This window comes from Malus domestica, chromosome 16 (genome assembly GCF_042453785.1).
Source record: "Malus domestica chromosome 16, GDT2T_hap1".
In the NCBI taxonomy this organism is placed as follows: Eukaryota; Viridiplantae; Streptophyta; class Magnoliopsida; order Rosales; family Rosaceae; genus Malus; species Malus domestica.
In genome coordinates this window covers 4,417,988-4,445,659 of record NC_091676.1, presented here as the reverse complement: position 1 = coordinate 4,445,659, position 27,672 = coordinate 4,417,988, and the positions used below count along the sequence as shown (strand labels likewise).

Genomic DNA, 27,672 nt, shown 5'->3' with positions numbered 1-27,672 from the left:
AAATAGGTTTTCTCGTTAATTCGTATCGTTCTAGAGATACACGAATTGCATTAATTCCATGGACTCTAATAAGAAGCCATGCGTATGGGTTTCCGAATGGGCGAGTCTTCCTCTACCTGCCATCTTTCTGATACTGAACAAGCTCTTTGAGCAGATTGACCATGTTCGTTTCGCCGTCGTTTGCAAGGACTGGCGTTCTCTCTCAAAAGAATATAATCAAGCAACGCAGCGGTGGCGTAACATTCTTCCCATGCTCTTGATCCCCAGCGAATGCCACGGCAAGAGCAGCCTCACCACCCGAAAACTAGTCTACAGCATCTCTCAAGGAAAAATCCTCGACGACCATAAGCTGCGAGTGCCTTTTAGTAAGAGGTGTTGTGGCTCCAGCCACGGTTGGGTGGCCACAATCGAATACCAAACTGACCAAGGTCTCATCATAGCACTCCGCAACTCTTTCCGAAAAGCGTGGTCCATCTATCTCCCTCCCTTGGATGCCAAGGTACCCGAAGGCAACACGGGATATCATGAGTTTTACGTTCCAAAGGTTGTCTTATCTTCTGATCCCGCTTTGGACCCCAAAAATTATGTGGCTGCGGCAATCTGCGGTAGCAATTGCATCTTGGCTTTCACCAAGAGAGGCCAAACGCACTGGACTTATATCAAGCGAAAGTCTTTCTTGTTTGATGTTATTTTTCATAAAGGCCACGCTTGCACGGTTGGAAAATTGAGAACTATCGTGTCGTGGGATGTGGCTAGCCTCGATTGTAATCCTTTGTGTCCTCCAAAAGCAAAGATACTTTCGCCTCGAAATCCATCCTACCAGCATCTCAAGGCCTATCTTGTGGAGCTGACGAATGAAGATCTATTGTACGTCCGAAGACTTTATAAGGCAACCACAGCTGGTGCCACCACTACAGGCTTCAGGGTTTACAAGTGTGTGTTCAACCACCAAGACGGAACGATTGCAGACTACGTTGAGGTAAAAAGCATCGGAGACGAGACTCTATTTGTGGGCGACAATCACTCACTCTCTATTTTGGCCTCCAACATACCTACATGCTTGCCGAACTCCATATACTTCACGGACGATCTAGCACCATCATTTGGCAGGTTTAAAACATCTGATGGAACAAGACCAAGTGATGATATGGGTATCTTTAACTTGGAGGACGGAACCATCACACAGCATTACTCTCTAGATTCAAGATTGCGAGGGTACATACCACCCGCGATTTGGGTAGTGCCGCCCTTTGATGGACTCTGCTAGTTTCTAAGTCTCGAGAGATTTTTTAGTATGCTCAGAATACAGGTGGTACACTAATTTTCATGCCTCAATCCTTTGTAAAGCCAAAAGTTAATTACTCATCTTTCTTTTGCCCCTTAGTACATCATTACCCTATCAATGTGTTCAACAAAGGATAGTAAACGTTTCGATTTCATCTTGTCTCTCGAATCTAGACTACGCTCGGATGTTTTAGTATTCAAGTTATTATTATATAATTATATTTTTATAAAAGCAAACATTAGAGGGGAAGGATTCGATGTTGAGATTTCAGGTATAAAGATACACGCTTGTTGGAGCGGGATTTCCCACAAGGAGAAATACCTCCACAGAGTTGTTGACCGCAATCCTCACGTTCGCCGAATCCTTCTTCGAAGTGTCCCAAAATAATCTTCCTCCGCAACTTTGGCCGTGCGGGGTACCTGCAGAAGATACTCTGACGCTCAAGTCAGTCGATTAGTTCCTATTCTCTGGATTCTCTCGGGTGTTCTTTACGTCCCTGGTTCTTTGGCTCTTCTCCCTATTTATAGGATCGCATGCTTGAGGATCAAGTACCACGACCGTTCCTCCTTTTCCACTTCCTTCGTGGTCATCCGTCACGACCTGTCTTCCTCCCCCACTTCTCCTCCGTAGTGCGGTAGTTTTATGGGCGCGTTTCCCTCGCGCATATTTCTTGTGGGCTTTTTATCTTGCACAATACTTTTTCCTTGGATGATCGTATTGGCCCATGAGTCGAAACAAGATTTTATTCTCCCACAACGCTCTTTCTTATTTGATTGGGCTACAAACTCTTTGCAGAATTTAAAATTTTAATATGAAGAATTTTTTTTTTTCTCGTCAGTTGTTAATTAAGATTTTCATGAGTATCTACAAACTCCTTGCAAAAATTTACATTTGAAATGCCTGAATTTCGATTCATATGAATAACGAGTTTAATACCTAATTACGCCAAACACATTATTTGGCATAGCCAAAACTTAGCTCCTCTCGCTATCATTGTATGAAGAATAAAAAGAGCACCATATGCCAACATTACAACTCTCTTGCTTATATGACATCCCTTTCGATGACATAAAATCCGATTGGGATCTTGTATGTTGGTAAAGAAGGTTTTTAATGGTATAGGGGAAATTCCCGAAAACCCTAGAAAATGGGTTCCAGTAAAGTAGAGGTTAAAGGTTGAGCAATGGTTCGTTTTTTTTTTTTGTTTTTTTTTTCGTTCAAGGAATATTTTATTAACATCATTACATACACAAGGCCTCACAAACAGAGCCATAAACAAGCGAAAAAAAAAAAGAGCCAACCAGACAAACCAACAAGAGCCCAGCCAAACAGCTAACGCCTAACGACAAAAAAACACAAAACAGAGAAATCCGTTGTAGCCGCCTCCATCGGAACAATACATCTCGATTTGCACAAATCCACATCCATCACCGAGCATTGCCTTACCAAACTCATCATCCGAACCCGAACAGTTTCTCCGAGCACAGCCACAAAGTAGAGATAACCAACTGAAAATAATCAGTCGGCTATCAAGGTAAAGAAGTCCATGGATGAGCAACAATGCCAGAAATAACCGACAACAAAGAGAAGATGATGGTGTTGGAAACACCCGATTCGGTTGAAGAAATGTAACTCTACACACCATCTCAACAGAAAGTATGGCTAAAAAATGAATCTCATAAGAAGGAGATCGAAGCCCATATGAACAAGAGGAAAGGATGTCAGAAATATAAGAAGAGGATGACAGATTGAGATGTAGAGGGGTGACTCCAACCAAAGCTAGAGTCGGTGACACCGATTTTGAACAGATTAGAAACTGTTGCAAAAACTCTCACAGTAAGACCATCTCCAACCCTGGGCTAAAAGCCAAATTACCCCCCCAAACACTCTCCAACCCATGCTAAAATTTTAGGCTAAATGCCAAATGCTATTTCTGGGCCAAATACCCCCCAGCTTTCCCCCGGGCTAAATGCGAAATGTTTATCGGAATTTAAATTTTTTTAGATTAAAATGTTCATAAAATTAATTTACAATAATCTACATATTTATTTTTAAAAAAAAATTGATTTAAGAAAAAAATTTAGGCTAATTTCATTCTTTAATAATTCCGAGCTAAAATTTTAGGGTAGAAGGGTTGGAGCAGAAAAGATGTTTCTGGGCTAAAAGCTAAATTTTCCGGGCTAAAAAATTTGGCTTTTAACCCAAGGGTTGGAGATGGTCTAAGAGAAGGTCCCTCACGGAAGGAGAGAAGGGCCTAGAACCTAGTTACCATTTAATCCATGGACTCTGATGGCTTCTAGGCTTCTAGCAAATATTGGAGGAGAGGGAATTTGGTGTTGAGCTTTCGACTGTAAAGATACACGCTCTTTTTTAATTGATTGGGTTACATACCCTTTTTTAAATTTAACGTTTAAGTATGAACAATTAATATGTTTTCATTACTCTCTTCAGTTGTCAATTAAGATGTTCATGAGTATCCACAATGTCTTTGCAAAATTTAACATTTGAAATGCCTAAAGTTCAATTTTTATGAATAACAAATTCAATACTTAATTTTGACTAACACAGTATGTGGCTTAGCTGAAAACTAGCTCTCTACCCATCATTGTATGAAGAAAAAAAAAAGAAAAAGAGCACCATGTGCCAATGAAAAAAATTTTGGTCTGCCCAGAACACGACTCAATACACCAAGTATCATACAGAAGTGGTTGAAATTTTTTTTTTTTAGTATCCAACCACTTATACTATGACATTTAGTGTACATGACTGCGTTCTGTCACATTGTAAAATCTCCGTATGCCAACATTACAACTCTCTCGCTTATGTGACATCCCTTGTGTAAAATCCCGAAAAAGCCCCTCCGAGGGAAGGGCAAATATTCAAAGGCCTCCCTTGTCAGTTCTCGCGCACACGCACAAAAATAACAAAAACTGCGCGCTTCCTACTCCCAGTGTCGTCCTCTCTTTCCAACATTCGAAACGGACGGTCGAGATCTGGTCAGGGGCACCCCAGAAGTTGCTCGATGTTTAACAGCAAAGGTCCCTCTCCTTATGTAAACCCGCCATTTCCAATTTCCTCGCATCTCTCCACCCTCCTATTGTTCCAGTCAGTTTTACCATTCATCATCGTCTTCCTCTTCGCTTTGATCAATCATCATCTCGCATTTCTCTCTCTGAAACGAAACGATGGCGTCGCCCAAGAAGGAGAGAGAGACCCAGGTTTACTTGGCCAAGCTCGCCGAGCAGGCCGAGCGATACGAAGGTCACTCACTCACACGTCACTCTAATTTTCTCCATCTTTTAATCCGTCGCTCTTCTTATGTGTGTATATATATGTATATGCATATGTGTGTACGTATGTGTATATGATTTTATGTTAAAGCAGGCATTGATCGGATTGTGAGTGTTTCGGCATTGTATCGGATCTTACAGGATTTTGCATGAAATAACGAATGCCTTTGTTTTTGTTCGATTTTTGTTGCATTGGAGGAATTCAAAGTTCTTAAAATTCGATCGTTACGTTTATATGTCAAAGCTGGCGTTGATCAGATTGTGCGCGTTTCAGCATTTGTATCGAATTTAAAGAATTTTTATTTAATTCCGAATGATTTTTATTATTCGTTAGAATTGATCATTTTTTTTAAAATAGTATGGAATATAGGGAGAATCAAATGTATACACTTTTATGCATAATGTTGAAGTGAGTGGAAATGAGTTGCTAGCCGTATGCCATGATGAATTTCTCTTTGAATTGTTATGTTTACTCGATGATGCAGAAATGGTTGAGTGTATGAAGAAAGTTGCGAAACTTGACCTTGAGCTGACTGTAGAGGAGAGGAATCTTCTTTCTGTGGGATACAAAAATGTCATAGGTGCTCGAAGGGCCTCTTGGCGCATCATGTCTTCCATTGAGCAAAAGGAAGAGTCTAAGGGAAATGAGCACAATGTCAAACTGATCAAGGGTTACCGGGTGAAGGTGGAGGAGGAACTCTCCAAGATTTGCGATGACATTCTGTCAATCATAGACAAGCACCTGATCCCCTCTTCCTCCTCTGGAGAGGCCACTGTTTTCTACTACAAGATGTGAGTCACATTTTCCCCTAATCGTTTACTCCAATGAATGCATGGAATATATTGCACAAGGGAAAAATTGCAAATAGATATCGGTTCAGGAAATTTTCTCCATTTCCTTGTTGGCCCTGCCTAAATGATAGGTTAAAGAGTACAAAGTCCTTTGGTTCTGTTATCCTATTTTTCTCCATCTTGTACTGACATTCATCATACTGTATTTGGAATTTCTAATTTTTTTCGCGACCAACAATGGCGTGCATGTTTCAGGAAAGGTGACTATTATCGGTACCTTGCTGAGTTCAAGACCGATCAGGACAGAAAAGAGGCAGCTGAGCAGTCACTCAAGGGATACGAGGCATGTTTAATTTTACCAATTTTAACACAAATGGATGTTAATCAGTGCTTATGTATGTTTCATTCTTTTACACTTCCTATCATTTGATGTGCTCTTCTATTCCCACGTCCTTTCTCAGGCTGCATCAGCCACTGCAAACAAAGATCTCCCTTCCACCCACCCAATCCGTCTCGGTCTAGCCCTCAACTTCTCTGTCTTCTACTATGAGATTATGAATTCTCCCGAGAGGTATCAGTTTACGTCTGTTATCTTTTGATTGTTTTCGTTGAAGTAACTCCTGAGATGGTTGTTGTTGTCGTAAACTTGTAGGGCTTGCCATTTGGCTAAACAGGCATTTGATGAGGCAATTGCAGAGTTGGACACCTTGAGTGAGGAGTCATACAAGGACAGCACCCTTATCATGCAATTGTTGAGAGACAACCTCACTCTCTGGACCTCTGATTTGCCTGAAGACGGAGGTACAGCAAACCTCGATGCCTGATTAACATGCATTTACGTTTTCAGTAAAACCGCATAAATAAAAATGGCCAAGTAACAGACATTTACAATATCAATCCTTCCTAATTCCAAACCGTATAAAGTTCCTTTCCTTTTGAAATCACTGTACAATTAGAAAGACTTCGAAAGACTTCTCTTTATCTTCAGCTCCTCCCATTCTGAATGTGAAACAACAACGGGCATGCTGTTGGTGAAGGGATACAGGAATCAAAAAACTGTATGGACTTTTAGGGTAGTAAGTGAACGAAAGTGTGCGTAGATACACATACGAAGGTGCCTGTATCTCTGTGCGGGCATCAGCACGGTAGAAGTTTCTGTTCTGAATCACAATTCAGATGGAAAAAACCTAATGTGAAAGTGATTTTCTGCAGGTGATGACAACTTCAAAGGTGAAGAATCCAAGCCTGCCGCCGAACCCGCAACTGCTAAGGTAAGTGCTTGCTACTTTTTCTTTGGGGCTTAATCGGTATGGATTAAATCAATAACTAATTGTTACTTTGGATAAAACACAGTAAATCTTGCAGCATTCACGGGCTTACCTGAAATAGCCCAGAAAACGGCAAGTAAGACCTCTGCAAAAGGCGATCTTTTAGCTTTTCTCACTCAGTTTTCGCGAGGGGATTTGACTGAAGGACGTAGACATATTTTTTTTTCCGATATTAATCCTTCTAGGTTCCAAAGAAAATTAGGATTTGATCAATTATCTGTTCTTATTTTTGTTTCTGGATTGATTGTTTTGTCTACGTGTTAAACTTCGTACGTTAAGAAATGGATTATTTTCTCTTCTTTTTACTTTTGTAGTCCCCTTGCTTGTCTTGCAAGTTTGATATAAACTAGACTTTTCCCAATATAATATGTATTTTCTCTTCGTTTTGTGGATTGAATAAGTTTGATTTAATTTACCCCATACTTGAATCTTTTAAACTCATTCAATTTTGAATTATTGTGATGGCGATGCTCACTACCAATAACAAAAGATAGCAAATCTCTTATTGCCAAAGCTGGCAAAGATAAAATAATCTAAAAGAGTAATGCTAGGTAAACCGAAATTTGTAAACTAAATGATGTGGTTGTAGATTATTGGATTATTAATTGTCAATTACCATGCTTTTTTCTTATTGGTGACATATTATTTGGTTTCCCTAGCACTACTCAATCTAAAAATCTAAAATCCCTCGTAACAAAAGGTGGCCAAAAAATTACGGTTTCTAGAACATTGATAATTTTTCTCTACGAATACTTGTTCTGCAAAGAGGAAATACATCACATCGTGAGCCACAAAAAAGGTTGTTAAGATGGGAGATTTAACCGTGCAACCATTTATATTTATAGGAAAACTAACGAAAAGTCCAAAAAAACTTCTCTTTTAACTAAAAACCATTTTTAAAGGTATGGTGAATAGTGTCAGTTAAAGATAAAAATGTGATTTTTCGTTAAAAGTGAACAGTACCGAAAGTATTTTGTTAAAACTCCTTTTATTTATTTCCCTTACATGATATGCGAACGAGATAGAGAGAAAAAGACAAATAACTGGTTGCATGCAAGATTTTGCCCGTTGGGACCGAAGGGAACGTACGTGCGGACCTCAAAGAAATGCAAACAGAATTGCCGCCAAGAGTTTCTATATAGAACACTAGAAACAAAGGAATTGTATGCACTTTTAGCCAATTTCTACACTGATATAAATGATATGAGGCATAAAATTCATATTTATATTTAAAAGGTGATGGCATATCATTTCAGTAAGAATGAATTGTCGTTTGATCCCTTGAATTATTATTCCAATTAAAATTGATTATCTGAACTATTTTTTTGGTAAATTAACTCCTGAACTGTTTAAAATTAGTCAGCTAACTCCCACTGTCAGATTCGAAGAAATTTTATCCATTTTACTCTTTCAGTAAGGACCCTAAAACCCCTTTCAAAACTGTGAATCAACATCAACCTCCCCTGCTGAGGTTCAACCCTCAAATGCAAATTAAGATTTTTCGAATTAAGTTCTTACATATTTGCAAAAACCACCCTGAAATTGTATAGTCAAGGAAAAGTACTGGATGACCGGCATCCTATAACATTAGAGTCAACAAAATACGTTCGAACGAAATATTAATCTGTACAAAAATAATCAGTTATGGTTCTTCCTTGACGAAGAAATTTTGAGGCAGGCAAAACTCTTCCTCGCGATTCAGGAAATCCATCTCCTCGTCGTCTGGTTTCTGAAATTCAAGAAAAAAATGGTAAAATATGTAGATTTCAGCAAGTCTAAATAATTTCAGTAGTTGTTTATCTCAAGTCTTGCATCAAACTTCCGTACGTGACCTCATTTTCCAACATTTCCTCAAGCCTACTGAATAATGCAGCTATTTAGTACCTATTCACCTATAACGCAGTGCAAAGATGCGCGTATATTTTGTATTTTGAGAGTCGTTCTACCTAATAAGTATGAAGCGTCTAGTTATTTTTAAATCCCGCATTCTGCAGTTGGCACTGTGAGTGTTCGTTGTTGATTGAGTGTACACAAACAAATTACCGATGAACGTGGATATTAAGTTTAACAGTTCCATCATAAGATAAAGATCACTGAGATATGAAAAAACTGAGTGAATTAAGTAAATTAGATACCAGCATTTCCAAGTTATAGAACCTCTCTAGCAACTGCAGAACCTCGTCAGCGGAGAAGTGTCGATCAAAGCTGTGAAAACAACACAACAATGAGTAAGGCGATGCAAATGGCGATGTATTATAAACCCACAAACAGATACGTTAAGTGGGACAAACCTTCTTCGAAGAAATTCCATTAAACCATAAAGCACGAAATGGCGGTGTATGCCTGCGCCCAAACAAGTAGCGGATTGCTCATGTATTTACCTTACTTGCTTGTCTATTTACGAATAACATGATAACGTAAGAACGAAAATGGAAGAATGCATGAACGACTGATCCTAGCATTCCTCAAAATGGAAACGGTATTGTATTATTGCCTAATTAATCACCCGTCGTGCATTAACTCATACACATAATTTTTTATCCAATGTGAATGTTGATTTACTATAACTCCCCTTATATTGACTTGAACCATCAGATTCCAAATTCAATTTTGGTAAAAAGTGACAACCATACTCTTGAACTTTTCCTACCAATAATAGCCAAGCCTTATCCCACTAAGTAAGGTTGGCTGTATGAATCTTATAACATCAATGCGCTCGGTTTTGTGTCAAGTCTTTTGTTAGGTAGAAGAAGAAAAAATGATAACTTTCCCTCCAAAAATCAACAAGAAATATTGACTTCTTAGCATTTTCTCGGTGAAAAATTCTCCGTACGAAGATTGAAGATGCTAATTAACCACCCATTTTTACAATCTAAATTGATAATTTACATAAAATTGTCACAAAAACCACCCATATAACTAACCAAAACCGGAACTCCAGAGATAATAAACTGAAATATGAGCATTAATTAGAGAAAACCTGCCTTTTAATTTCCCGGGAGGATAAATTTCAAGAGCTTCCAACAGCCTGAGCTCCAATTCAACCTGTGATTCCTCCTATTACATTGATCATAAAATTTAAAGCAAAAAAAATATAAAACCAACATATATATACATATATGTATATGTGTCTGTGTCTGTGTTTGTATAGAATCTAGAGAGAGAGAGAGAGAGAGGGACCTTCGGGAGAGAAGAAGCAGAGGAAGGGGGAGGTTTGCAAGGAGAGTGTACGGACATGCCGTCTTGTTCCTCTTCTTCTCTGCCGTTGCCACCACTCCTTTCCATTTTAATTCGATCGATTTTATGTGATAATATTTTTGAACGGGAAATTTCTGACAAAATTTTGAAATATTTATGAGGTAGCAGCAGTCACACTGAATTTGGAAGCAAATCATGTTCTGTTTTTTATTTAGGTTTTCCATTTTCTTTGATCCAAAACGATCTCTGGAAATTGAAGTGGCCTTGTTTTTGGGCTTTTGGAGCAAAGCCCAAGTTTGTCCTGCTCTTTTTGTTGACTTAATTCGTTTGGGTTATTGGATTGGACTTGGCCCAAAATAAGTGAATTTTTTTTTATAAACGACGTTAACCGCTCTAGATTTTTTTATTTTTTTTGGGAAAGGCGTTACGTGGTCGGACCTGTAGGGTCATCCATTAGCAATTTTCCACGTTACGAGTGGAGCCGGCTTAATTATAATGCATGTGTGTGCACTTGTGAGAGAGAGAGAGTGGGGAAAGGAAAGAGGCTTGCTACTCTGTTGAAGCTTTTCCACTAGTTTATGATGAGATAAATTTAAATTCATGTTTAAAATAACAGATACATTGCCTTAATTGATTGACGCTGATAAATCACACGATGGTGATCAGAGGAAGGTTAACATGTTTCTGTGAGTCTTCTCAGCTCCTGAGATTGACAAATCCACCGGTTGATTTTATTTTTTTTTATTTTTTTAAAAGAGGGAGCTTTTCTTGACCCAAAAGGAGAAAAATTTGTCTTTTTTTTGTTCATTGTAGCAATGAATGCGGGAACAAATATGCTCTAACAAATTTAAAGTAGGTGAGCTTCCAAGCTAACTAGTTTTTAATGCATTCAAAATTGGATAGCTTTGTATTAAAAAAAAAACATAAAAAAAGGAAAGAAAAACAAATGGATACCTTAAAAACTTATTAGTATCAAAATGTTAGGCTCGTGTCTGCTTATATATGCAGCTCGTTTTATGTACCGAATATTTCATATAAAATTATTATGGTCACTTCATGACAATGGCGGATTACTGATTTAAATATGAGAGGTTTTAGTGTTAAAGTTTTGTCTAATTGAAATATAGCTAAGCGCGCAATTTTTTTTAATCTTAGATTCATTGACAACAGGGATTCATTTTGAAACCAAAGGCTGATCTTCCTCAATAGGAATTGAACGCTGGTTTGAGGAAAGCTGAGACATTTCGTCGAACACTTTGTGAGTTTGTTGTCGTCAACGAAACCATATTGCACACATGTTAAAATATATAAACGTATTTCAAAGTAATCTGATGAATGCTATCAAGTAAATTTGTCAAATACTCTTGACGTAGCCTATCAATATTACACACATAATAATTAAATTATTTTTTCAAATATTATAGACCCGTTGCGATAACATTCTCCTCGAAAACGATGACAACAACATCACAGCATAAATATGGCAACGACCATGGTGCCGATAATGGCAGCCTGACAAAGACAAGGCCAATTTGTTACTATTTAATTTGTAACAACTTCCATTTGCATACGTCCGACACCATGCGCCCTTTATTTATTTTTTTCTTTCTTCTTCTTATTTGCATTGTAGGAAATAAAAAAAAGGCAAATAACATTTCTTTAGTTGGGAATATATTCGATCTAACATGATCATCTCCGAATTTTTTTGGTGAAAATCTTGAAAATTCGTGAATTGTATCCGTTCATTGTATATTATACGATTAATTTTTATATTAAATACTATTTGTATTTAATTTTAAACTTAATGAAATTCAAGCAAAATAAAACAAGAACATTGAGTTCAAAGAATTAAACGTTGCAAAATGAATTTCAAAAAGTAAAATGTGATCGTATTTGAATAATTGAACGTAAGAGGCAAATCAATAATTGAACCTCCTCTATTATGCGCATAGCTAACCCTTTATAGAGACAAACAAAAAGAGTATTTGATTCGTTTGGATGTGTTTTTCTATTATTGAAATCGCTTTTGGTGAAAATATTTTTAAAATTAATTATTAATAAATATGTAAGTAAATCTTAAAAAAACACTTAAAATACTTTATGTAAAAATGATATAACCGATGATTCTTACATAAAACACTTAAAAGAACGTCCAAACAAAAATGCCTCTCTCTCTGTCTTCTTTCACCATCCAGTTTCTCGGTTAACAGTCTCTCTCTCCATTATTGTCTGCTCAATGATCTCTCTCTCTCTCTAAGCTTTCAACTTTTTTAATCCCAGCTCTGCCCCTCACTTAGTCAAGCGCTTTGGGAATCTGGGTTTCCAGAAAACGAAAACAAAAAAGAAATCATTTTCTCTCCGCATCATATTTATATTATAATATAAAAAACCCTCATCTCCTCGTTTCCAACGTTCACATATGCTTTAATATCGCTCCATACTCTACCCTTTTGTTTTGCCCAACTTCTCAAAAAATCCACCGTCAATTCGTCGACAATCTTTTTTTGGGGTTAATTTTGTCATTTGATTTTTTTTGGGGTCTGAAAAATGGCTTCATTGATCAACCCAGTTCATTCTCCAATCCGAACTTCTCAGTTTTCTTCGCTGTACTTATCGTCCAATAAGATTTCGCCTTCTTTTGCTCTGCTCAAAGTTCGCTCGCTTTCTTCCAGAGCTTCAAGCTTGGCCTTTTCTCCGTTGCCGGAGGCTGTAAAGCCTTTACCGGCAGTTGGGTTTTCCGGCAAGGGGTTGAAGCTTTCAGGGTGGAGTCAGCAGCTGAGACGGCGGGGCTCTGTTGAGTTGCTGCCGGTTGCTAAGGCTGCAGCTGCCGATGCTGATGGTGCTGAGATTGAAATTGCTGATGGGTTGGATTTTGCTGAACCCTTTAATCTTTCTTCCTCTGTTAGTATTAAAGTTTAGAACTTTTTAACCATATGATTGGTTGCTGAGAAAATGATGTGGAAAGAAAGTAAAAATCTGAAAAGAAAAAAATATATAATTTCATGGTTTCAGCTGCTTTTTTATTGGAGAAAGGTCAAAAGGTTGACTCAGATGAGTTTTTGTGGTCAATGTTTTTGGACAATGATGAATTTTTGAACGGTTTTAACGATGGTTTATGTGATTGTGCAGGTATGGGAAGCCTACAAAGAGCTTTTCTGAGAAATTTCCTTTTCTGATCACCGGTTTCTTTTTCTTCATGTGGTAATTAATTCATATTTAATTTTTTAATTAATTTCTGATTATAATTATTTATTCCAAAAAATCAATGCAGATATGGTCATAATTTTTATTCTGTTTTTTATTCAGGTACTTGTTAAATGTCATCTTCAACATACTCAACAAGAAGGTCTACAATTATTTCCCATATCCATAGTATGTTCATCCTTCAGTCTCAAACTTGTTTCGATTTTTCTTATAATTTTTATTTTTACTCACAATTTGTAGGATTGATTTCCCTTCACCCCTTTTGCAGTTTTGTTTCTGTTATACATCTCCTTGTTGGAGTGGTGTACTGTCTCGTTTCTTGGTCAGTTGGGTTGCCGAAGCGCGCAGTAAGTAACTATTTCTGCAATTGTTTAGATTCTGTTTTCAATCCGCAATGTGGGTTCCGCTAAATTGTGTAAATTTTTTGTTCATCCAGCCGATTGACAAGGAGCAGTTGGCTCTGCTGACCCCAGTTGCATTCTGTCACGCCCTCGGACATGTCATGTCCAATGTTTCATTTGCAGCTGTGGCTGTTTCTTTCACACACACTATTAAAGGTATGATCAAATGACCATTTGATAACCATTTCGTGTGTAAGCGTGAGAGTCAATGAAGTTTACAGCGTTTTTTGTTATATTTATCGACAGCCCTGGAGCCGTTCTTCAATGCATCTGCTTCTCAGTTTGTTTTGGGGCATCACATTCCCTTGTCCCTGTGGCTATCATTGGCCCCTGTCGTGATCGGTAAATCTTTAGTCTTTGATCTTCTGTTTCATTTCTCTAATATTTCTCTCACACGCCAATGATAGAGTGCACATAGATTCAGTCCTCGTGTATATTTACTGAACTGAACTTCCATTTTAGGTGTGTCCATGGCATCATTGACTGAACTTTCTTTCAACTGGCTTGGCTTCGGCAGTGCGATGATTTCAAACATTGCTTTCACCTATAGAAGTATCTATTCAAAAAAAGCAATGGTAAGCATCATCTGATTGAGCTTTCTTTTATTTTTTTTCGCGCTGCAGACTAATTTCGATCTCTTAAAATGTATTTTGACTTCAACAGACAGGAATGGACAGTACAAATGTGTATGCTTACATTTCAATCATTGCTCTCTTGGTTTGCATCCCACCAGCAATTCTCGTAAGTTCATCTTTTCGCAGAAATTCCGATTTTAAGCAATGGCATTGCTCTTAATTTGAGAGAGAAATATTCAGAATGCTTTCCTTTGACGTCAGATTGAAGGGCCCCAACTGATGCAATATGGATTTAAGGATGCTATAGCGAAAGTAGGCCTCTACAAATTTGTCTCTGATTTATTCTGGATCGGAATGTTCTATCATCTGTACAATCAGGTAAACCATTGACATACTCTCCGAAAGCACATGCTTGATCCGTACCTGCACCGTTGCCCGTCTTGTAGTATTAACCGCTGCTGGGGGTTACAATTGCAGCTTGCTACTAACACTTTGGAACGGGTTGCACCACTAACGCATGCAGTCGGAAATGTGTTGAAGCGTGTTTTCGTGATCGGGTTCTCCATTGTTGTGTTTGGTAATTTGCTTTAACCTCATTCAAATCATATGCACCTCAGATGATACCTCAGTTTGTTAAGCAGTTTGAACATGGGTGAGTCCGGTTTATCATACATGTTCATATGTTTCTCGCTCCGTGTTTGACAGGCAACAAAATCTCTACACAAACTGGGATTGGAACTGCCATCGCAATCGCTGGTGTTGCCATCTACTCCTTAATCAAAGCAAACTTGGAAGAGCAAAAACGGGTAAAGATCCTTCGACACCTTAACTATTTTATTTCCTTTCAATTTTTCGGTAATAAACTTCTTCGTTTCGAACCAGCCATTTTTGCTTGAACTCACATACATATCATACCATCCTGCATTTCAGAAGGCTGCTGCAGTTTCCGCATCATAGGTTTATAGCCATTAGAGGCTTTGTGGTGGATGCCTGAGAGAAAATAAAAGCTCTGAGAATAATAAGAATCAATAACATCGAATCGAGTCGAAAGCATCGGGAGATTACGAAATGGAAAAGCTCATTGAATTTGTTGTATTTTTCACTCAGTTTTATTACCAAAATTGTAAGTGATCTACAAAGAATTTTGATCACTGTTGTAATTGTAGCAGGCACTCGGCGCTTAAATTCTGATTAGGTGCCAAATTTTTTTAATAGAATTTTAAATACCATATGGTAACCTTCAGCGTTGCAAAGCTGTTTTTTTAAGGAAAACTAATGAAAATAACTTAAAAAATGGTATCATGATTGATTTTTTAGTGTAAAAATGTGATTTTTCGTTAGAGTGAACAGTATCAGAAGCTTTTTTTGTTAAAATTCCTTTTCTTTTTTGTTTTTTTCCATTTAAAGCAAATATTGGGGAGGAGAGGGGATTCGAGCTTGGAACATCGGGGCATCAAAGTGCAAGGGTAAATACTTTTAATTAAGAGAACTTTAACGAAAAGTTTCCAATACTGTTCTTTTTAACGAAAAATCATATTTTTACATTAAAAATTAATCTAGATACTATTCATTTTACCCTTTATCGAATGGAAATTTTAAATACGCTAAAGACGACAGGAGAAAGAAATGGCCGAGACATCTTGTAGAAAAAATTGAGACTAAACACCATTGGGCACGAAACAAGAAACATTTTTCCTACCATTATTGGCAACAATTTTAAGGTTATATTTTTCCTGTCTAACAATTTACTACTCATTTTCGCTCAAAAAGCACAAAAACGTTACATATGAAGAGCAAAAAAAAACAATAAGGAACTAGGAGGCTATTATCCTAGCAAAGATCCTGCCAAGACTCGATGGAAAATCCGAGGTAATGTACATATTCGGATGAAAGTTACACCGGAAGATACGAGCGTTCGAGGTGGATCTCGTATCCAATCAGCTTCATCAAACCATACTGCAGGTAATAAAGCAATCGTTAATCAGAAACACGGTTGAAGCAAGAGACCGTAACGAAAGGTGGTGCAAGTTATACGGAAACAGAATGAAAATCTTTCATCTCAGAAAGGAACATTTACTTACTATTTAGGCATATCCGGTGCTGTAGTTGAGGTTGAACAGCCAGTCCCTGCGATTCTCTGAACCCATCACAATTTTGAACCTTTTGGCCAAGGTATCAACATGATCGTCACTCTCATAGTCGAGCTCTCGCCTACATCTTCTTCTGACCCTTTTCAGCATTTCTTTCGTTGGTTCAAAACCAGCAATTACCTGTCCAAATATTTATTATATTCTTTACTGAGGCAGCAAATTAAGCACTATGGAAAAGGTTACACCATCAGTGACAAGAAGAAATTGAAGAATGCAGTTACCATGTCATCAATCACCAAGACCGCAGCTTTTGGATCTCTGTTGATGAGATGAGCGTCTACAAGTAACGAGTACGACTTTGCATTGGGTTTGACGCCCACACTAACCAAGTGCTCAAATACTCTTGAAGCTTCAAAAGTCTGCCAAAAAAACCATAAGACGAGATCAGCAAGGTGTTATCATGTTTAATACATGCGATGCCTTTACAAATTTTGACACTGCATCAGGTCCATATGCTGCTTCTGGGCATGAACAGAGGTCCCCGGGAAATAAATATTTTCTGTGCCAACTAACTCCACACGATACGTAAAAACCAGTCCTAACTTCTAAGAGTATGGATCAACTACTGATAACTTGTCACCCAAGTTCAATAGAAGTACAAAATCCTTTGATGACACTAAAAGCATTAAGGGTAGATCATGGCTACTCAATGCATATAAAAAAAATATCACATTATAAAACTATGACGGACATTGAGCTAGCTAAGTCTCAGATAGAGAGAGCACTATTTACCTGCTTGTGCTTTCCAAAAGCATACATGAGAGCGTTGTAAGAATGTATATCAGGGGTCAATTCAAATGTAGAACTAATCGCCTCAAAGGTCTGGTAAGCACGCTCAATCTGCCAGGTATTTGCACAACCTAATATTATGCAATTCAATGCAGCAACAGATTTGTACGGAGGGTCTGCACGGCTCAAATTTTCTAATTGATAATACACCTGAGGAATCAATATGTTTCAAGTTAGAAAGCTGCAAAAGAAAATTCATAAAGGCATATAGACAATGGGGTAATGGACTGAAAACTGCAAAGCACTCTCCTTGGCCCCCTTTTCCTCAGACAGATAATTGCAAGATATATTTTCATTTACTAGTTCTTTTTTGGACTGCTATTAGTTAACAAGTTTTAGTTTGTTAAACAGTGACCTACAGAAACTTGAAAGATTTACTTCATGGGGACTAGCAATTACATCACTGATGCATAATAAGAATCGAAAAATTGGGAGTTGTGCCTATGCAAAATTTAAAAATGCACAAGAACATCATAAATTTGCATCTTTAAGATAAATAAAGGTTAAAATCTTTATTACCCTACAAATATCTCAGACACAAATCGAGACAACGTTGATTTTTCAATAGATTACATGTCTAAATCAAATAGGAATAAAGAGAGAACTACATACCGAGTCCAAAGTTCCAAAACCTCCCTTAGAGCAGGCAACAACCAGCAGATATAATGAAGTAAATGGGGAGAACAGTTCCTCTTCTGCTTCTTTATCGGAATTACCATAAGCAGCCTCATATTCACGGAGAGTACTAAAAGCTCTTTGAAGACTCCCTAGCGATGCAAGGGCACATATCTTTGCACGGTAAGATTCTGCATTAGGAACCTTCTTTTGGCGCAACGAGCGTAGTAAGATTGCCCATGATGCATCCAGTAAAGTAGTATTGTGTGTCCTGCCGGCAGTTGCAAGTGCTGACACAAGCAGCCCTTCATCTGCAGAAAGAAAAACAATAGGTCTTGCTTGCTCACCCCTAGCAATCCATTTGGCCATAAACTCCAGGGCATGAAATGCTAATTTGCTATTATCCTCTTGCAGAGCAACTTCCGCAATGTAGTTGCACAAGTTCCACGGAGGGCAAAGAGCTTTGTTTTGATCCATTGACTGATAACACCCAAAAAAAAAAACTTACATAAGCCAACATTGTCCAAAATTTTCCATTCCTCGATCTAAATATCTATGGTCTGAATCATGTACCTTGCACTTGTCGATAATTGAAACCAAAGTATCTAGTTTTCCCTTATTGACACAGCCTCGTACACATTCTCTAAACACCGGCATTGACAGCATGTAACCAGATTTTAAATTCAAGTCTATATATTTCAAGGCGGCGTCAATCTGGTCCATTTGTAACAGCATGCCGATAACCAAGTCATATGACTCTTCATCAGGCGGAGATTCCTTCCCTGTCTGCAACATCCTGATACATTGAAGTGAAATTGATTCATGAAAGATGAATGCATACATATACTAACATGTGTTTCTGGGAGAGCCGAAAGACGAGTCAAGAAAACAAAAGCCTTTAATCGGCACTCCAACAAGAAAAATTCATTTCATTACAAACCACGGCGGCAACATCAATTGAATTATAAGGTAAACTTGCGAGAATAATAATCAAATCGACCAAAGAGCTAACCTTTCGAGCAATTTATCTGCGGCCTCGGTCTCTCTGGCCTGGTGCATGGCCTTGAGGACGAGATTAAACGACGCCGTGTTGGGCGTGATGCCGTAGTCCTCCATATGCGCCACAAGATCCAGCATCGTCCCCGGCGAGGCTCCCATCATCAAATTGGCCCTCAAGTAATGGTTATACAAGCTCACATCGGGCTTATTCGGCTTCCCGTTCTTATCCAACGACCGAACCCAGAACTCGAACAGCTGCTTCATGTCCAGCCATCGCTGTGATGTCATCCAACCGGCGAACTCGTTCATTAGGCTCTGCGCGTCTAGGTTTTGCGACATGGCCTGGAATCGGGCGCTCGGGGACTGGTTGAGGAACCCGATGGGAAGCGGGGACTGACCCATGGGCGAGTTGGGTGCCGGATTCCGCCAGTTCTCGTTGTACATGGGGCTTCCGGAGGCGGGGTTCGGAGGGAGAGGGGTGGAGGCGATGGGGTGAGTCCGCTCGACGTCGAGTTGAGGCTCCTGGGAGAGAAATGTGAATGTTGTGATGGACTTGAATCCCGGGTTCGGGTTTAGGATTTTGGCCAGCGTTCGGGTCCGCGCGAGGATCGCCATTTGGGACGCCATTGATGGAGCTCAGTCACAGTGACAGTGAGATGTACGGTAAGTTAGGGTTTTGAAGCTTCTCAGGGACGGAGGGCTGTATGGTAATTTCGAAATTTCTAATGGCATTTCGGACATTATCTGGAAATGAAGTGGCATTGTGGCTGATGGGTTATGTCAGCAGCGTTTTCTTTGGGCTTGTAAAATTTACACGTGGGAGAGTCCAAAACTTCTGGTGTTGGGTTTTAAACGTTGGAAAGCCCAATTTAGATGGATTGCCTGGTTTTAAGTTCTTAAAAGCCCAAATGACAGAAGAGGCTCCAACTTTTAGGCCCATTTTAAATGTCTTTTGAGATCAGGATCTTTTTTTATATCCCTTTGGAATCAATTCCTCTTATTCGTTCATCACAAATCTTATGGCCATAAATTAAACACAATTCTTGACCGCACGATTTGCATCAACGGAGCCGCAATAACATGGTCCGAAGGCTCCGAAGAGAAAGATCCAGAAAGTATCTGGATCCCAAATGTTTATTTATCCGCTTCATGAGTTTTGAAGCCAATTGGTACGACTTAAATTTGTCTTTTTTGTGAGATCCTATAATTTCTTTGGCTTTTTGGTTAAGTTTTAATTAGACAGTTGTATCTTTCATGCGTAATGGAATTATGCAAGTAAATTAAATACATTTTTTTTTACAAAACAAGTGGTGGTAGGGCCTAACAGATCAAATCCGACAAGATTAACAAACAATTTGATCACAACATCATCACATGGTAAAAGATCAAATCATCACACATTCTTTGTGGAAAGGGATCTTCATCCCTTCCATCAAATCCGCTAAATCCATCAATCTGAACTCTTGACATTTGATTCAACGGTTAAAGTTATTATAACTTTTAAAAGAGATCCCTGTTTTTAGCTGTTGGATCAATTTCAATGATCTAGATTCGTGGATTTGGTGAAAGGGTTCTGGAGATGATCCCTTTCCTTTTTTTGTTTTTTCTTTTGTTTTCTTAATTTCATATAATAATTTTTCTAGTAAAGCATATATAATATTTGTTTGTATCATATTTCACAAATCCTGAAACAATTGATTACCTGTCAATTTTGTATCTTCAAAGACTTACTGAAGGATTTATGATGAGGCACCTCTGCCAAAGCACACGAGTTTCTTTTCAATTAAGAGACCAATCACAACGTTACACATGTTAACACCAAATTAAAACTCCTAGAGTTCCACATCAACTGCAGACGGAAACAGGAGACTCTCGTCAACTATAAAAGTAGATCATTCTCCAACAATTAATCCCTAGTGTCATTATTTCCCTTAATTCACTATTAGAACTTACGATGATTATGCTTGAACTTTTGTCCAATGTAAACTCTACATTATTAATGAGAACTCATCTACCTCTAGAATGTAACCCAACTTAAAAAAAAAAGTAATCATAAACCTTTTATTGGTGAAGGTTCTGTTCCATTTGTAAGAAAGAAAAGATGAAGCATTACCTTTGTTTTTGTGTGGTCCAATTTATTCTCTTTAGGGCTGGTAGGAATTTCAAGTCCCAAATAAAAAACTTTCGGGACTCATTCACCAAAGCCATCTAAAAGCAACCATAGATTTTCAAAGAATCACTTTGCTAGTGTTTCTCCTTTATAATTTTGGATCCACCTAATATGTATGACTCAACTCACATGTATTTTTTTTATATTGAATTTGCAATTAACATATGAAAAATTAACTTGATGAAATTGCAAAAGGAAAGTTTTCTGCACATATATCGAGGTCCACATAGAATAGGAAGACTTTTTAGCTAAATTGGTTATTGAAATTGACATACTTTTTCACTTTGGTTCATAACTGATCGATAAAGGTAATCCTTGATTTTGTCACAGTAAATCATTTTGGTAACTCTAAGAAAAATCTGTCAATATTATTGTTAAGTCGAAGGGTTGGTTTGACAAAAATACCCTTAAAAAGACGATTACAAATTCGTTCACATGACAGTTCAACGAGAAAACTGACAGATTTTTACATAATGACCAAAATGATTTGCGGACAAACTTATAAATCACTTCTATTAATTTTTATTGTTAAGGACTAAACTGAAGAGTTATGTCAATCTCAATGATCATTTTGCCTAAAAAACCAAACAAGAATTAAACTCCATGAGAGCTAATCTCTTGTTGTTCCTCAGTTGCTTAATAATAGAGCGGTCGGTTATTAACCGAGTGATTTTAGGTTGAACCTACAATAAAAAAAATTAATTTAATATGGTTGCGTGCACTTGCATGACCCCAATACAAACTGAAACAAGCCATTTCATTGATGATTGAGTTCAAGTAATTCATTAACGTTTGCATTCCACACTTTATCAAGCAATGTGTCAGGAGTGCCGTGGCACCACCCCATTGGCTAGATTGATATTTGATTTGAAATCCTACTATGCTGACGTGTGGGATTTCTTAGGTTTGTGGTAGAGACCGTAGTTGGAAGGTGCATGCCTTCAAGTTCAAGCTGTAAATAGGTTTGAGTATGTCCACCAAAAGCCATTGTATGAGTTGTGTTTGTCCGGAGACTTTCAACCGCCGATGATATCCAAATTCTATGTACATTAACGATTGGTAGTCACTTCAAGTAAGCAATTGCACTTAACAATTTTTCCAGGACTAAACGTTAAGGAAGTCTTGATTATGCGTGTGTGTCGCATGGGGTAACACACTCACAATGAATTGCAACCCTTGCCTTGAGTCTTAGCACGTCCCGACTATTATTACTGTGTTGCCTTATGCATTAGTTGTACCAAAAATCCCCTCCATATAATATAGGTTGTGTTAACTCTAAAAGAACGATTACTTAATACTACGGTTTAGTGATATTCCTCTTCATTTATAAGTGAAAAGTCTTAGATTCGGTTTTCGTCAAAGACAGTCCTACCCCTTTAATATGGAATATCACATGATTCCAACATGGCATGTGTATTTATCACAACTCGTTTAACTTGTATGAGATGCTGATGCCTCATGCCCCGAAGGAACCACCTATCCCTCCATGGAACCACTAATGGCGGGCCCCAACAGGCCAGTGCTAAGTACTAACCAAACCCTAGTCCATATTGGGTTCAGTGCCCCAAAAGAACCATCTGTCCCTCCATGGAACCTTTAATGGCGGGCCCCACACAGGCTAGTTCTAAGTCATAACCAAACCCTAGTCCAGGTTGGGTTCAGTTCTGTCTGATCACCCCGCGGGTGAGTTTAAGACCGTTAACTCTCACATGACAAAAGCTTCTGCTTGCTCACCTCCCCAGAACCCTTAAACAAACAAGTATAAATCTAAATGTAAATTATATTGCTAATTAAACAGAATTTCTGCCACTTAATGTAAAAAAAATCTGAATTAAAAAAGGTTTAAAACCATATCACATACACACAGCCACCGTCCTATCATTGCTTTCCCCACTAGAAATCCCCACTCTCCACCGCTCTCTCTCTCTCTCTTTCTACAAGCCACCTCTCTCTCTCTCTCTCTAGTTCAGCAAAACTGTCATTTCTCTCCCTTATTTTTCCTACAATCCTGCATCAATCATGGCTGCTTTAGTGTATATTGTGATTTTATTGGCCCTCACTGGCCATTCAAGTAAGCTCCTTTATCATGTTCTGTTTTTTAATTTCTTTCCCGTTTTTTTTCTTAATTTTCTCAATCTAAAATGTGGAAACTAAAAATCACTGTTACCCCTTTTTTCCAATCGAGGAGGAACTCCTTCCAAATCATAAAGTTTCAATCTTTCTCGTATTTTCCCACTCCATCAAATGAAATGCCTCCCAATCAAAAAGTTTTAATCTGTCTTCTGGTTTTTTTTTTTTTTTTTTTTTTAAGGATTAGAAGATGTTAGCTCCTCGGAGTAGGACGATGTCACGTGTCCTCAAAAGGGCTATGATTTAAAGTGGTTTTAGTGTGAAGTAACTGGTTTTCTGGGTTTTTTTTTTCTGGGATTTTTAGGTGCTATTTATTGCGTATGCAAAGATGGAGTTGGTGATTCAGCACTTCAGAAGGCACTGGACTATGCCTGTGGAGCTGGAGCTGACTGCAGTCCAATCCTCCAAAACGGTGCGTGTTACCAGCCCAACACCATCAAAGATCACTGCAGCTATGCAGTCAACAGTTATTTCCAGAGGAAGGGTCAAACTGCACAGAGCTGTGATTTTTCTGGTGCTGCTTCTCAGAGCCAAACTGCTCCTAGTAGTAAGTTCATTCCTCCTAAATCCTTATTCTTACCAATTTTTTTCAATTTTTTTTATATATTTTTAATAAAAATCACTAATTTTAATTTTTTTGGTGATTTTCCAGCCGCAAGTTCGACTTGTGTTTATCCTGCAAGTACCAGGTAGGCGTCTGAGTCTTTATTTCTGATATCTTGCAATTTTCCCCAGAATTTTATCAATATATTTAAATGCAATTTCCCAGAATATATTTTTTTGATTTTCTTGTATTTTTATGTGGGGTAGATGGTAGGTAGACCTCTCACTCCGCACTTAAATGCTGTAATTTTTTATGTTTTTGTCAAACACTTAAATGCTGTAATTACTTGTAGTTAAAATGGTAGGTTTCAAAAGGGCTTCTTGAATAAGCAACAGCAGCTGCAATTTGCAGAAGTGAATTTGGAGATTAGTGCATAACTTAACGAGCTTATTTGGAAAGTGATTAAGAAAAAGAATAGATCTACCTCCGCCCTTAAATTAATACTGTAGTAGCTTGATCTATGGTATTCAGTCATAACTGTGAGCTGTCATGATCTATAAGCTTGACAGTTGTTTTACTGCATGCCACTATCATTCATTCAATGTAACTGGTTACAAACTTTTAATTAAAGAATATTTGTTGATTTGTCGTCTGGACTTGTATAGAGGTGCCAATTTTCTCCTAAATTTAGCCGATTATCCTATGAACTTGTATAATTAGTTAATTTCCCCTTGAACTTTAATTTTAGCTGATTACCTCCTAAACTTTTATAAATAATCAATTTTCCTCTGATGTTAAATTTAAAAAAAAATTTCATCCATCCAATTTTTTATCTATTTTAATCACTCGAACAACACATAACAATGTATTGGGGCAAAAAAAATGGAAAATTGGATGGATAAAAAATTAAAAATCTAACGCTAGGGGGTAAATTGACTATTTATAATATTTTAGGAGGAATCAGCTAAAGTTAAAGTTCATGGGAAAATTGGTTAATTATAAAAGTTAAGGGAGCAATTGGCTAAAATTAAAATTTAGAGGAGAAATTAACACCTCTATATAAGTTCAAAGGCAAATCGATAAATACCTCTTTAGATAAAAACGAAAGACAAGTGACTCTTAGATATTGGTTTATTGTCGGTTTAATTTGCATGCAGTTCTATTTTCGATTAAAAGTTTGTAACGGGTTAGTTTGTATGTAATTTCCCATGAAGTTCAAAGTGCACACTCTTTGCAATTAATATGATTTTGTTCTGTTTTGTTCAGCCAAGCAGGAACTGGCTCTACCACTACAAACTCAACCACAGGCACAACTCCAAGCACAGGCACAACCCCAACCACCGGCACCGGCACCGGCACCGGCATCACAACTCCAGGCACTCCGGCATCAGTGTTCGGAATAAGCCCCGCCGGGAGTAGCACAGGAATCGGCAATACTGACGGCGCGGCTACCTTGGGAGGCGCCAACCAGTTCTTTTTCTCTCTAGCCTCAGCTCTGTGCTTCACAGTGTTGTTACTGACCTGAAGAGCTTCAGGTGGTGGTGTAATTGGTGGGTAGGCATGTAATTTGCGACATTTGGGTGGGTGGTTGTGTAGGGAAACATCTTCAGAGGCCAAAAAAAAAAAAAAAAAAAACCCCCACTAGGGTTTTTAATTTTTCTAGTTTCTGTGTTTCGTGTTTCCTTGCTCCAATGTGAAAACAGCTGGGGAATATTCGATTCCATTTTGAGTGGTGCCGCTAGTGCTTATTTATCGGGGGTCGGAATCTGATCATCTCCTTTTTAGATTTTTTCTTTTGTATATGCATGAGGGACACTATTTTTTTTAATTTATTGTTTCTTAATTTCCGTAGTCGGCGGATGATTTTGTACTATAATTTGGTATCTCTTTCATCACATAACGCATTATCAATAATTTATGCGGATATTGCATCGAGCTATCATAGAGGCTTTTGATAGTGAAGCAATGGCCAAAAAGAAAAAGCAGACAGAGACTCCTTCCAATAGATCGCATCAACGCAACTAACCATATCCTGTCTATTTTATGTTCACAAAAAATGAACGTCAATTTATATCACTGCAACATAACGTAAACGCAACTAAATACGTCAATTTTAATTTTTAACGACCCGTTTGATAGCATTATTTTTAGATTACTTAAGTTGAAATAAACAGAGATGTACAAAAGGAATAAATGGGTATGCGGAAATAAATTTTCTATACTGCGTTTAGTATTGCACCAAATTTGTTGGATATTTTGAGTATTAAAAACATTCGAAATATTCTAGAGTGTCCAAGAATTTTTTATGGCTAGAATCCACCAGCTTGTCAAAACTCACAAGCCTTGTGGAATTTGACGTGCATGGGCGAAAAAGTTGAAAAGAATCTAAAATAAAATACGAGTACGTAACATGTTGAAGGCTACAGAAGTTGGACATTTGATGAAGACTCGTGACCTACCCACAAACCATATATAAGCCACAAACTCTAATATTTCCAAGCGCATTAAGCAGATTTAAGTTTTAAGTTAAATTGATAAAAAAAATGTACTCTTCATCGATACTTAATTAAGAATTCCACCCCCTTTAGCGTTTGACGCTAAAATCTATTATGTTATTGCATCCCCCTTTTTGCCAATCCTTCTTTAATATTGTTGTTAATTTTTTGTCATTAATTTTAAATTTAGCAATTATTGAAGCAGAAAAGATTGAATAATCAAAGATTAGAAGAAAAAAAATTATCAAATTACAAATTAAGAAAAACTTTATAAAGATGGTGTGAATGCTACTGAGGTCAGCAAATTCCACTCACCTACTTAAAGAAGATTCTTAACCAATAGACATACACACGCAATTACTTCTAAGTTGTATATATAGCAAATAGTAAATAAGTACAAAGTTACAGTTACTGCCAGTAAATGGGCGCTTTTACATACCTGTTCGTATCAGGAGTTTAGAAAATATACATGTGAAGGTCTTCTAAGCATTTTGTTAATGTTTGGCATGGGTTACTTTTGTGCTCACCAAATGTTTGATGCAGTACCTGGTAAGCATATTGGCATCACTCGGCAAGTTATGTTGAGAGCAATCGACAAATTTTCAAGACAACACTCATTAGATTGGTATCACTCAACATGTGTGCAATATAGTTCAGCTGACGACAACACGCCCACCAAATGTTCGACGAAATGCTTCAGTGAATAAATTGATTTTTTGTGCACGCTTTGTGCTGTATTTCTACTCCTAATGTTCGAATCCTGAATCCACCACCGATCATGACATGTAATTCGGATTCCGGAACCTGAATGTAGCTCTTAAAAGATATAAAACCGGCCGAATTCGTATAACATGTATGGCAGGATATGAAATTGTGAATATCATTTAAGAGGACATGGAAAGTAAACCTTGAAACTCTGAGCGATACACAGAACCTCTTCATGCTGATCTTGTTTTGACAAATTTTAAACAGCGTTTGGCAATTCACAACGCAATCTCTGCAGCAAACGATATAGCAAACCACACGATTACCAAGCTGTATAGAACTGTGGTATGATGGAAAGATGATACACTCAAAGGGTCAAAAAACAAGGAAAAGGGACATTGTTGTTCTACGGACGTTTCTCTTCAAATACTTGAACGGATTGTTTCACCTTGGCAGACGATAACCTCTTTCCTATGTGCATGACGCAGCACGAAGTAATCAAAAGGTTATCAACGTAATCCCTTAGAAGAACAAGTCTGGAATCCACCAAAAAGCGGAGAGAAATCCCAAGGGATTGAATCAATGAATGATTGAATGAATACAATTAATACATTTAGGGTGCGTTTGTTGCGTCGGACTGTCTCGGACTGGACTAGCTGCAGAGACTAAGCTGAACTGGCTTAGACTAGACTAAACTAGACTAACTTAGTGAAACGTTTGGTGCAAGCAGGATAATAAAAACAGTACTATTCACCAGATTTGTGTTTGCTTAGACTAGGACTACAAATTTTTGCCATTGTGTAATAGAGTAATGCTACAAATCTCATGATATAGGTTAATTTTAGCATATTTTTGCCATGTATATTATGAATCTTAAAAAAAGAGGACAATTGTTTTGTTTCTATTACCTGCTAATAGAATTGGGACATACTTGGGACATACTATTTATAAATAGTTGAGTTTAATTTGCAAATGTAGCTTGGTTTAAACTCTATCACCCAA

General features: G+C 37.8%; 6 protein-coding genes across 7 annotated transcripts; 4 read left to right on the top strand and 2 right to left on the bottom strand.

Annotated features, from left to right (window-relative positions):
- Positions 1 to 58: 58 nt before the first annotated feature.
- Positions 59 to 1,267, top strand: LOC139192771 (F-box protein At2g26160-like). The gene has a single exon (XM_070815438.1). It carries the CDS (start codon positions 59 to 61, stop codon positions 1,265 to 1,267), a length of 1,209 nt encoding a protein of 402 aa, XP_070671539.1.
- A 3,091-nt stretch (positions 1,268 to 4,358) lies between these two features.
- LOC103402830 (14-3-3-like protein GF14 iota) lies at positions 4,359 to 7,000 on the top strand. Its single transcript, XM_008341598.3, has 7 exons — positions 4,359 to 4,546; positions 5,061 to 5,367; positions 5,623 to 5,710; positions 5,829 to 5,938; positions 6,020 to 6,168; positions 6,580 to 6,638; positions 6,721 to 7,000. Exons 1-7 carry the CDS (start codon positions 4,471 to 4,473, stop codon positions 6,721 to 6,723), a joined length of 792 nt encoding a protein of 263 aa, XP_008339820.1. The 5' UTR covers positions 4,359 to 4,470; the 3' UTR covers positions 6,724 to 7,000.
- A 1,142-nt stretch (positions 7,001 to 8,142) lies between these two features.
- On the bottom strand, positions 8,143 to 10,115 carry LOC103402829 (uncharacterized). 2 transcript variants are annotated; one of them, XM_008341596.4, is made up of 5 exons: positions 9,876 to 10,115; positions 9,680 to 9,752; positions 8,987 to 9,038; positions 8,831 to 8,900; positions 8,143 to 8,424 (listed from the first exon to the last, which is right to left on the bottom strand). In XM_008341596.4, exons 1-5 carry the CDS (start codon positions 9,978 to 9,980, stop codon positions 8,338 to 8,340), a joined length of 387 nt encoding a protein of 128 aa, XP_008339818.1. In that variant the 5' UTR covers positions 9,981 to 10,115; the 3' UTR covers positions 8,143 to 8,337. The 2 variants fall into 2 exon arrangements, with proteins under 2 accessions (XP_008339818.1, XP_008339819.1); XM_008341597.4 differs by having other exon boundaries at positions 9,680 to 9,740; positions 9,876 to 10,098.
- Positions 10,116 to 12,035: 1,920 nt separating this feature from the next.
- LOC103402827 (triose phosphate/phosphate translocator, chloroplastic) lies at positions 12,036 to 15,326 on the top strand. The gene is made up of 12 exons (XM_008341595.4): positions 12,036 to 12,757; positions 13,023 to 13,094; positions 13,200 to 13,265; positions 13,366 to 13,444; positions 13,534 to 13,654; positions 13,745 to 13,840; positions 13,961 to 14,073; positions 14,162 to 14,239; positions 14,335 to 14,451; positions 14,551 to 14,650; positions 14,779 to 14,879; positions 15,004 to 15,326. Exons 1-12 carry the CDS (start codon positions 12,441 to 12,443, stop codon positions 15,028 to 15,030), a joined length of 1,287 nt encoding a protein of 428 aa, XP_008339817.1. The 5' UTR covers positions 12,036 to 12,440; the 3' UTR covers positions 15,031 to 15,326.
- Positions 15,327 to 15,741: 415 nt separating this feature from the next.
- LOC103402826 (pentatricopeptide repeat-containing protein At1g26460, mitochondrial) lies at positions 15,742 to 19,372 on the bottom strand. Its single transcript, XM_008341594.4, has 7 exons — positions 18,640 to 19,372; positions 18,201 to 18,423; positions 17,625 to 18,107; positions 16,956 to 17,162; positions 16,445 to 16,582; positions 16,155 to 16,343; positions 15,742 to 16,029 (listed from the first exon to the last, which is right to left on the bottom strand). The coding sequence occupies exons 1-6, from the start codon at positions 19,251 to 19,253 to the stop codon at positions 16,158 to 16,160; spliced, it is 1,851 nt and encodes a 616-aa protein (XP_008339816.3). The 5' UTR covers positions 19,254 to 19,372; the 3' UTR covers positions 15,742 to 16,029; positions 16,155 to 16,157.
- Positions 19,373 to 22,456: 3,084 nt separating this feature from the next.
- LOC103402825 (PLASMODESMATA CALLOSE-BINDING PROTEIN 4) lies at positions 22,457 to 25,321 on the top strand. Its single transcript, XM_008341593.4, has 4 exons — positions 22,457 to 22,867; positions 23,231 to 23,473; positions 23,579 to 23,615; positions 24,737 to 25,321. The coding sequence occupies exons 1-4, from the start codon at positions 22,816 to 22,818 to the stop codon at positions 24,993 to 24,995; spliced, it is 591 nt and encodes a 196-aa protein (XP_008339815.3). The 5' UTR covers positions 22,457 to 22,815; the 3' UTR covers positions 24,996 to 25,321.
- Positions 25,322 to 27,672: the final 2,351 nt, after the last annotated feature.